The sequence below is a fragment of the Nannospalax galili genome, unplaced genomic scaffold (genome assembly GCF_000622305.1).
Source record: "Nannospalax galili isolate Female #2095 unplaced genomic scaffold, S.galili_v1.0 scaffold346, whole genome shotgun sequence".
NCBI lineage: Eukaryota > Metazoa > Chordata > Mammalia > Rodentia > Spalacidae > Nannospalax > Nannospalax galili.
In genome coordinates this window covers 4,217,280-4,228,311 of record NW_008357637.1, presented here as the reverse complement: position 1 = coordinate 4,228,311, position 11,032 = coordinate 4,217,280, and the positions used below count along the sequence as shown (strand labels likewise).

Sequence of the window (11,032 nt, the reverse complement as noted above, 5' to 3'; positions counted from 1 at the left end):
TGAAAAGGAAAGAAGCAGTTGTCTTCCATAACATTAAAAAGCCTAGTTATCAAATCAAGTGCTTAGTTTGGGGCTTTTAAAACGTTTACATTTTATCTCAGGTTGCCCTTTACCGTTTGACATGCAAATTTGGTGCAGTTAATTTAGACAATTAAAAAGATCTTCAAGGGAGCTTTGTCACAGAGAATATTTGGAGTTTTCCCGGTGGACCAGCTGAGATAAAGTTGGCCAGAACAAATGATGTCTAGGAGATTAATTAGATATTTGATAAGACATGAATCCCTAATAAGGGAATACAAGGCACTGGGGGCTGCTGTGTGCTCTAAGTCAAAATTAATAACATTTAACAAGATTTTCATTTAGGCATGAAATGTCTTTTCCGGGGTATTGACTAGCTATTTATTCCCCAGAGATGCCTCCCAACATAGAAGGTCTTGGAAACTAAAGACTTCTTTCTAAAAGGATCTTCCCTTCACAGATTGTTTCAAAATCACTTTTTATAAACAAACTCTCCAGAGTTTTCTCTGTGCCCTCAGGGAGATGTCGGTACCTCCCCAGTTGAAGCAACCAAAGACCTTGCTTTATTTGGGTGATCCAAAGATTTTAAATGTCACCTTTGAGAATCTTCCCATTAAGTAATACAACTACAAGTTCTTATAACCCAATTTAATTTATGCTGTTGATATACAAATAAATAATTTTGACTTCTCAAAAATGTATGTGTTATGGCTTTTATAACCCATATAAACTTCATTACCTACAACTAACAATAAGGGAATTGTTTCCCAAAAAAAAAAAAAAAAAAAAAAAAAAAAAAAAAAAGCTGACTCCACATAAAGGTTATTGGGGGGAAACAGGATTTTTTTTAAAAAGGGGGAGTCTGTTGTTCAGAGTCCTTTAATAATAGCAAAATGAAAATATGATGTCAAGATTTTCTTCATACAGATAAACGCATTTAATTTCTTTAGATGACCTTAACTTACGTGTTTGAGTGAAATGATAACTCAACATTTTAAATATCTTTTACATATATACTGACTTTCACAAAGTGCATCAGAAAATTAAAAAAAAAACTCCCTGAATTTCAGGAATTCACAAAAAAACTATTTGAATGAACATTTACAAGAAAATAAAAGAGAACACAATCCTTTGAACCCTATTTATACAGATGTCATGAAGTACAGAGAAACTGTTGCTAGACTTCCAGTTTAATATCTCACCTTAAGCCTTTTTGATGCTTCCTTTTTTAAGGAAAAAAGTCTCATTGTAAGTAGACATCAAGCAGGACTTGGAGCATTTTATATATAATATAATCCACACAAAGGGTCTGCTTTTATAGGTCTCGTTTGTTTTTGTTCCAAGGTTCTGACAGTCCTTTGCTGAATGGTGGCTAGGTTTTTGTTTTGTTTTTTTGTTTTGTTTTGGGTTTTTTTTTTTTTGTTTTTTGTTTTTTTTCTTTTTTGAGAAAACGACAGAGGATAGAGGGAGTGGGCAGTGAGGGAAGGAGGGTTTCTGTGTATTGCTCTTCGCTGAGAAGTTTGTGCGAGTGCAGTGTGTGTGTGTGTGTGTGTGTCTCTGTGTGTGTGTGTGCGTGTGCGCGCGCGCGCGCGCGCGGATGCGTACTTGCAGTTGAGGGTCTCCGGGGTGTGCGTGTGTCTGTGTGTGCAGTTTTAAAAGTGTGTCGGAGGATGGTGAGCTTTTGTTTCTGGACCACACGTTCGATACTCATCTGGGCGCAATCGGTGGAGGGCAACTCCCAGCGCGGCCCGGGAGCCCGGTGCGGCCCCACCTCGCGCCCAGCCTGGGCTCCGGGGCCCCACTGGAACCCCTGTCCTCCCGTGCGCCCGCTCGCTCGCACTCCGAACCTCTCGCTCGCTCTGGGGGTCTCTACTCGCTTGCTCGCGCCTCTCCGCCAACCTCTAGGAGTCGTTGGGGCCAGTCGCAGCTTCCTTGCCTCCCGCGGAGGCCGCCGCCGCCGCTGCCGCCGCCGCCGCCGCCGCCGCCGCCCGGGCGGCACTGACGCCGGAGTCATGCAGGATGAGGTCGGGGGACTCTGAGCGGGGCGTCTCCAGGTTGCTGGCGTCCGTGTCACTGTCGCTGCCCTTTTTGCCCCCGCCGCCCCCGTTGTGCGTCTTAATGTGTTTGCTCAGGTGGTCGCTACGCATGAAGCGCTTGTTGCACACCGGACAGGCGAAGCGCTTCTCGCCCGTGTGAGTCCGCAGGTGCCGCTGCAGCTCGTCCGATCGCGTGAAGCGCTTGCCGCAGAAGAGCCAATTGCACACGAAGGGCCTCTCCCCCGTGTGCCAGCGCAGGTGCGCCTTCAGGTGCGACGTCTTGCCGTACACCTTGCCGCAGCCAGGGATGTGGCAGCTGTGCAGGCCCTTGCGCCGCAGGCTCGCCCCGGCCGGGCCCAGCCGCTCAGCCTCTTGGCAGTTGGGGCAGTCGCAGGTGGCGCGGCCTGAGTAGCGGCGGGCGGAGCGCGCCGAACTACCCCCGGCGGCAGCTGCCGCGGCGCCCGAGATCATGGCGCTGGCGGCGGCCGCGGCTACCGCGGCACTGGAGTCCGAGTAGGAGGGCAGCACCGGCTTGAAGCCGTCCTGGGCCAGCAGGTGCTGGCTGGTGGAGAGCAGGTGCGAGGCGGCGGCTGCGGAGGAGCCGAGGCCAGTGGAACTGAAGGCCGAATGCGTGAGCGAGCTGAAGTCGGGGTTATAGGTGCCCAGCTGCGAGTGCAGAGAGGCCTGGGGGGCGCCCGAGTGCAGCGAGCTCTGCAGCCCCCCGGCGGGGTTCTGCACCTCCAGCCACGAGCCAGGGCTGCTGTGCACGTCCCACCACGACGACGCCGCGCCATTGGTCACCTCGCCCGCCGCCAGCGTCGAGTGGAAGCCGGACTTGTACCATGACTCGTACGGGTGCGCCATGCCCACGCGCGGGTACAGGCCGTCGGTCGCCGTCGTGTGCACTTTGGAGATGAAGGCCGACTGGCCGCCCGCCTCCTGCGGGGACACCCCGGCAGCAGCTGCCGCCGCCGCCGCGGAGTTGGAGAAGAGGCCGCCATAGTCGCTGCTGAAGGCGGACGACGTGGGCGACGTGGAGGCCAGACAGAAGGCGCTGTTGGCAGCTCCCGAGCCTCCCGCCAGCCCGCCGGAGCCGCGGCCGCCGGTGGCCACAGCGAAACCCGAGAGGCTGGAGCCGAGGTTGCAGCTGGACGAGGAGCGCTTCCAGGGGTGAAAGCCGCCTTTGGCGAAGGCGCTGGACTCCGGCAGCGTAGTCAGTGGGCTGGTGTTGCCGATCTTGTTGCAGGTCGCCGCCAGCATGGCCAACGGGGTCGTTCCGAAGCGCGGCTCTTCCTGGAGTGGGTGGGGTGAGGGAGGGAGCAAGGAGGAGGAGGGCAGGAGGAAGTGGGGGAAGACACAAAGTGCACCCGTGAGCAGCTCGTTCCCCCGCGCGGGTCCCCGGGGGCCCTGGCACCCCGGCTCGCGCCTCCTCCCCACGCTCTCGGGCGGGACGCGCCGCGCCCGGCTGCGGGCAGAGGCAATCACCAGCGTGGAGGTCCGTACGCTGCAAAGTTGTTCTTCGGTGAGACTACAAATCAAAGATGCCTGGGTTGTCTCCGCCTGGATCGCTGCAACTCTAGCCCAGAAGCGGACTAGGATTGTCACCAGAACCCCGCTCTTCTCCCAGAAGCCCCTAAGTCGCCCTTCCGGGTGAAGCGCGAAGGTAAACAGACAGCAAACACCCGATGAGGGCGGAGGTGTAGCGGAAAAGGCGGCCCGGAGATGGGGAAACTTGGATTACTCCCCTCACGAGTGGCTACGACTTGGCTATTTTCTTTCTTAGCTCAAAAAACGTGGTTTTAATATTTACACACACAGCGAATGCAAAAATAATCCGAGTATAAGCTGCCCAGTGACGGCTTTCAAAGTCAAAGGCGAACTGGGGAGCCGCGCAAATGTAAATGTTTATTAACGCGACTGCATGACCTGCAAAACGATTAAACGGCACTGTCGTGTGACTGCAACAAGGGGGGATGGGGTCAAACCAAGAAGGCAGGAAAAGAAACCTTCGGCTTGTCTTTACGCCAAATAAAAAGGAGCTTGCTTAAAACGTCCTTTTCTTGCAAAGGCAAACCCCTAGGTTTCAACAACTTGGTTAGGCTCAGTCCCGGAAGTATAGAAAACGCTAAAAAGAACCTAAAGCTGCAGTTCAGCAGGAGTTTCTAGGGAGCCGCGGACCCAGAGAAGCCTTAAGAAAAAAAACCTAAAAAAAAAAAAAAAAAAAAAAAGACTCCAGTTAAAACCAGCAAAGGCATGGCAGCGCTTTTGACTTACCCCGAGTATAGACGTGGCCATAGCAGGTCTCTGGGCTTCGCGGCGGGGCTGGGAGCGGTGTGAAGCCTGGCGGCTGCTCTCCAAAACTGCTTGGGTCCCGCACGGCTCCCGGGTCCCGCGCTCGCGCCGAGCGGACTCTGGGCTCCCGCCGGCAAAACTCAGCCTAAGTGCGAGGAGCACCCGCTTTGAAGTGCCGCTGGCTGCGCCTCTCGCCCAATGAGGGCGCAGGCAGAGCAGACGGGAGCTGCCCCGCAGCCAATCAGACGCGCCGAGGGGCCCGGGCCCGGGCTCCCGGCGCGTGCCAGTCAAGTCTGCGAGCGAGGGTGGGAGGGGTGGGGGCTGGGGACAGAAGAAATTACAGTGCAATTAAAAATTTACACACACTCACGCACCAAGCCAGGTTTAAGTACCGTTGAGACCGAGCAGCAAGCCGCCCCCCTCCCCAGCTACCTCAAGATGTTGCAAGTTAGGCCTGACGGTCTTCACTCCCCACTTGTGGAAAAGAAGCGAGAGGGGTGGGGAGGGCCCAAGTGGAAAGGGAAATGTCAACGCTCACTGTGTGTCCAGGTTTTTGCCTGGGGAAAACAACTTGAGCTTGTATGCTTCCTTTTCGCAGTGGATGTTAGCATTGTCGTTCTTCCACCTAGTTTCTTATTCCCACTGTATTCAGTTCGACTCTCGGGGTCCTATAGAGGAAGGGACACTGAGAACAGCTTCTCCCAGAGGAAATGGGCCTCTCCTAACTGTTCTACACTCACAGACTTGCTGGGAGGGACCGGATCCTGCAGCATCCCACCACCCTCCCCCCTCCCCCGACCAGCAGTCTAAGTGACTTCCTAATTGTCGCTCTGGCCTCTGACCCAGGGGGTAATACAAGTGCCACTCACGCCAGAAGCTTCTGGTGGTAATTGAGGGCACCCTTTGTATGGCCTCTCCAGCGCCTGGATACCAGGTTAACCCAGTTGTCAAATATGACTAAACAGTGGGACGTGCTGATTATCTGCCAGGTTTTGCTGGGGGCTGGCGTGGGGGTGGGAAGCATCAGCCTATACAACACGCTGCACGAAGCCGCTTATTTCCACATTGTAATAACTTTGGAAACGGAGACCGTCACAAGCAGCGTCCGCCCCCACCGCCACCCCCGCTGAAGCTGCAGCTTGCTCGACTGTTTGTTTAACCCGGCGGAAATTTGCATGTCGCATTTCAGCCTGGAGTCGAGTTTTAAGGGATGTTTCTAGACTCATTTTTCTTGCCCCAGCTTCAACCTATCCCCACTGCAGAGCGCCAGGGCCTAGAAGCTCTGCCCGCTGGGCTAGCGTGTTCAGAGGAGGCTTGGGCTCAGCGGGCGCCCGGCTGTCGCAGACCTGCAGAAGACCTCTCCTAGACCTGCACTGGTGAGTCCCTAAGAGCTAGGCCACACGTGGGCGCCTCCGCCTTCTGCAGGCTAGAAGCATCCTGAAGTCCTCCGTGGTCCTTGGTGTGAAAAGAAGTGTCCTCACACACACAAGGGCTCGTGCTTTAGCGTTTCTCGCCTTTCCGGGCTCCACTTTCTCTTTCTTCTCCAGGATAGCCAGAGGCTGCTTTTGAACTAGAAATACCAGCGCCCTGAGGCAGGTCTGGGTACTGTAAAACATGCAGTACATTCTCCTCCAAACCCACATCCTGACTTTAATAATAATAGCAATAACCAACTCCAAATGCTCAGGTGCAAAAGACAAGTTGTCTGGGAAGGGGGTCAAGTGAGAAGGGTGTGGGACTGTGCTCCCAGTCTTTTCTGCTCTTGTAAGATCTCTAGGCCCCAAAGACCACAGTACCACACTTCTCTCCGACCCTAAGAAGCAAGATGGTGTCTTTGCGTGCTCTTCTGGATAGGGAGGGCTATGTGGGTCACTTTCTTTGATTTTCACTAGAATGCCACCCCCCCTCAACGCTAAAGCGTGGCAAAAGCACAGAGGAAATGATTGCGGAGAAAGGGAAAACAGGAAAGAGAAGACCTGAGCAGCTATAAATGAAGCTCTGTATCCTAGGGGACTGTGTTAGAAATCTGGGGGGAGACCCCCTAGGTGGTGCAGGATGGAAGGTGGGGGAAGATCAGGCTGCTTGGCAGAGCCAGAAAGCCAGGCGGGGGTGGGGGGGCCACTGAGGAGCCGTTCCCAACAGGTGACTTCTGCCCTGGAAGGGCAGACTAGTCTTCAGCTTCCTGTAGCGTCTCCGCTTGGATTTACTAATAGTGGGATTGTTAAGTGGCAGCGAGGTGTTTCCGACTCACCCTGTGCAACCCCGGGAGGAAAAGGGCCGAGGTTTCCTCAGTCCTCCTCCAACTCCTCCTCCTCCTCCTCCTCCTCCTCCTCCTCGTCCTCCTCCTCCTCCCTCCCTCCCTCCCAACCCCCCAACACATCCCCTCCGTAAGGAAATCTGACAAAGTAATAAATAAGACAATCCGAAAAGCCACTTAGCACTGGTAACATTTTCAAACCAACCATTTAAAACTGTTCTCGCAAGGCACCTCGGGTTCGCGGCGCCCAGCTCAGTCTCCCTCTCCTCCTCCAGCAGCCCCCTCCCCCTCCCGCTGTTTCCCACGTATTTCCAGCTGTCAGACGTGGGCACTCGAGTATTCCTAGGGTCCTCGGGTCCTCATCACAATAAAAGTTAGGGAAATCTTCCAAAGGAACTCAGGCAAACATCCCGGGCCAGTTCAAGTCCTAACGTGGGGCCCAAAGGAAATCTTTCGGAAGAAGTCCAGTTTTTTTTTTTTTTTTCTTCCGTCTGACAGATTTTTTCATCTTCTAAAAATTCTAGTTTTTAAACAAAGATCAATGTGTTATGCTAAAGTGTTGAGCTGACTGTTAAAACATTTGGGGAAATAATGACAATGTAACAAAGGCCTGGTTTGGAGTGAATCATCACCCTTTTAAAAGTTAAAGCAATTTTCAGGAGAATAGCTTTCAGCAAACGCTTTACATTATTCAAAACGGCCAAATAATGCTCTATTATAGCGCCTGAATGCTGCCAGTCAGCCCCTAAGTGCAATTTGTGCAAAGGCCCCGGTGCCTTATCTCCACTTCTTTATAAAGAGGTGAATATAAAACAATTTCTTCCAAACCCAGACAGAGAGCACGAAAATTGCTTCCCTTTCTGCAATCAGGGCAATTTAACTGGAGTGCAATTAGCACTATTAAATGTCGATTCTGCATAAACAAATCTGACTGAGCAGAGAAAGTGGGGTGAGAACCTCATATACACTGAAACTGATTTTTTAAAATTATGTATCCGGGTCCTTTACAATTGATCCGTGACGTTTTCTTGGAATATATTTACATCGTAAATACACTATGGTTAAATCAACATCATTTTTTGCAAAAAAAAAAAAAAATTCAATACGAATCCCAATAAAGAAGAATAGGGTAATTAAAGGGAAGAGTTCACTTCCTTTGAACAATATTGTCTCCCCCATCTTGTAGCTCCCGTAGGCTTTGATCTGAGCAACTCTCAAGTTTGCGGTGTTTAGGAGGCAAAGCAACGGAAACAATTCTATCCTTGGCACTGATCTCTGATGTCAGGAAGGATTGGAGCTCCTACGCCACAGATAAAGCGCTTCTCTCTGATACACGAAGTAGGGTGTCCAATCCAGCTATTTTCTGAACTCCTCGCTACTGTAGCTGGGTAAATATTAGGTAGCTGCCCAGTCGTGTCTCCCCTCCCCTTCGCCCCCCGCAGCGTTAACCAGGCAGTTGAACAGCGCTGTTCATCACTGGGGTGGGGTGAGGTGTTAGTTGGAGACTCAGGATATGGGCGAGAGGGGAGGCGTTTGGAAAGGAGGAACCGAAGGTTCTCGAATTGGCGGGCTGGTTTCAGAAGAAGCCAGGGCCACTAGAACCAGGATCGGGAGGGAGGGAGCGGGGGCGGGGTTAGTAAAAGGGAAAGGAACCCATAAAAGCATTTGTCTGACCTGTCCTCCCACCTGCCTTTATTTATTTGCTAAGTCACAGAGCTCCCTTTTTGAATCATTTGTGCAATTAATTATGCTTTTCATTTGCATGCTGTACACTAGAGCAGTGATTATCAGGTCAGCACCGTGTGGGAGTTGGGGAGAAACATAATAACTTCAATTTTAAGAAAAAAATTAAATCTGCATGTGTACCGTTGTTGCCTGCCTTGAGCAAGGGGGAAGTAAGCCCAGGACAACCCTTAGAGCCTGTTGAGTCGAGTGAATCCTTTCCGCAGTTGGAGTTTGTCAGTGTGAGTGAAAATGAAATGCAGCCTTTGATTAGACCCGGATCTTCTAGTTAACATGTATTTATATCTTTAAAAGCACCAGCATTGAGATCAAATGGATCAAGAAAATTAATTGAAAATTGAGAAACTCTCCCACAATTTCTGTTGAGCTTTCATTTAATATTTGTTCTATAATGCCCTCTCTCATTTTAGCCCAAACTTTGCAAATAAAAGAGCCAGGAAGAATCAATAGGCCAATGAGACTTTCATCCTTTTTTCCTTCTATTTCAGAGGTATCACTTCTATTTAGAGGTACTAGAAGATGCAAATCTTACTGGCCTCTATAAGGCCTGCTTGAGAAATTGAAAGTCCCTGGTCTATCAAGTACAATCCAAATGTTTGCTGCACGACTAATTTCTGCTGCTAGATGTATCTGGGCCATATATTTTAAGCTTGCCTTGATCTGTTTATCTGAGCCAAAAATGTATTAACAATTAAAGGAAAGACTGGTGTGTCAAAGGAAGGAAGGTGACTGTAGACTGTGTGATGATTTTAATGACTGCAATTATTGGAAGATTATTCAACAATCATCATAGGTTTGTTTACTGCATCACTAGGAAACTATGGGGGGCCGCCACTTTGGCTTGGGGTTATACTTTCCTCCCTTCCTCTCCAGCCACCATGAAGGGGTCTCAGACCTAAGGTAAATGACCTCCAGTGTCAGTTTTCTTCCTTTTAAGAGAAGCTCTACCAAAATTGTGCACATGGATTGTCTCAGCCAACTCAAATAGAACCATCCTTGGAAATATAATCTTTGCATATGATTCTTAAGCTAGTATCAAGAAAATCCAGAGGCCACTAGTCATCTTTTCTTGGCCAGGGTACCAACTTCCTCAGCTTTGTCGTTTCATAAGCAGCATAAGGCTTCCAATCTCCAACTTTTTCCTCCTTTATCCAAGGCTCACAGAAGGCACTATAACTGTAAGATATCAAGGTAATTTTGAAGCATACCTCCAGAATTCCCCTAGAAAAAAATTGCCTTTTTTCTTCCTTCCCTCTAACAACACGTCCTTCATATTATTTCCTATTTACACTGTTAAAAATGAGTAAAGAAAAACATATGACTAAGAGCATACTGGTTTGTGGCTAACCAAATTTTTAATATAACCACAAATGCAGGACATATAAATAAGGAAGGTTTCTGATATTAACAACATGTGTCTACATAGTGAGTTCTAGGTTAGCTGCTGCTACAGGGAGACCCTATCTCAAAACCAAACCAAACCAAACCAAAACAAAACTAAACTAAACTAAAAACCAGAAGTGAATCTGGGGACAGGAGAGGAATAGCAAGTATCTATCTTCTCTGGGCAAGGAAGCTGGAGTGAGAGGGCCATCCTGGTGGTCTTCCTGGGCTCTGAAATTGGCAGCTTTGGCTTAAGGTGGACTGAGCTGGCATTGAGAACCTTCCCTATTCAAATGTGAGCCTGCAGGCTTCTGCAAATGGCAATTAGGAACCCATTACAAGCCATTAGATTGATCAATGTACCTTAAACAATGTGAGTGATTTATATGGCTTATTTATAAGGGGAAAAAGAAAGAGGTGGGGAAGATGCCTCCATATTCTTTATATCCATGCTGTGGAGAAATAGGGGACCCAGACTCTGCTCATCACAGCTTAGAACCACCAGAGCAATTTAGAAAACTTTTCAAGCAAAGACAGAGGTTCCTCAGCTCTTCAGGTGGGTGGTGAGATGCATATTCTTTGCCTGTTTCTTCTTTCTAAGGAGGAGCTGAAGACTTCTGCCATACAGACTAGCAGAGGGTCACAGATACCGCCACTCGGTTAGAGGAGGACATTGCCAGCAGAGGTCCCAGCTGCCTCCCTTCCTTGGATCCTTCCTGGAAGGATGACTACACGTTTGTTTAACTGAGTGATGGCTTCCTAATTACTGCAGGAACGCACAACCATTAGCCCTTGAAGTTTCAGGAGAGATTGGGGAGGAGCAGCGGCCGGGCCTGGGAGGGAGGTGCCGCGGGGGTGGGGAGAGGGGAGTGGGGGGTGACGGGGTGAGGAGGGAGGGGACTCTGCGGAACTCATTAGGGCTGACTCTTTCAGCTAATCTATGCGGTGCAGACAAAATTACAACAGAGCTGAAGCGATCAAAGCTGCCCTCCCCATCCTGGTCCAAAATCTGTTTGTAGTCGTCTCCTCCAGGCTGCAGACACTCGTCGGTTTCTCACGACAGGAAAACTCCTGCCTGTTTTTTTCCAGAGCCTGAAAGGAGTGGACAGACGCATTTCACCGGTCCCAAAGGAGGACTCCCTTTGTCTACCTCCTCCAGCTTCCACCGCCTTCAGTTCTGCAATGGCAGGGTTGGCCAGGGGCTGGAAAGACCCTAGGCCTGAAGGTCTGGATTATGGCAGAACCCCTACAGGTCCAATTCCACCCCTTCTGGTCCTCCCTTCCTCTGCTTCCCTTTCTCTCT

At 50.3% G+C, this 11,032-nt stretch overlaps 1 protein-coding gene across 1 annotated transcript in view; it reads right to left on the bottom strand.

The window, feature by feature from the left end:
- Positions 1-1,242: 1,242 nt before the first annotated feature.
- Sp9 (Sp9 transcription factor) overlaps positions 1,243-11,032 on the bottom strand; it is a 10,992-nt gene continuing 1,202 nt past the window's right edge. Inside the window, exons 2-4 of the mRNA XM_008855283.2 lie at positions 4,885-5,014; positions 4,329-4,667; positions 1,243-3,347 (exon numbers count right to left, since the gene is read on the bottom strand). Coding sequence (XP_008853505.1) covers positions 1,920-3,347; positions 4,329-4,349 — 1,449 coding nt within the window. The 5' untranslated portion in view covers positions 4,350-4,667; positions 4,885-5,014 and the 3' untranslated portion in view covers positions 1,243-1,919. The remainder of the gene's footprint in view (positions 3,348-4,328; positions 4,668-4,884; positions 5,015-11,032) is intronic.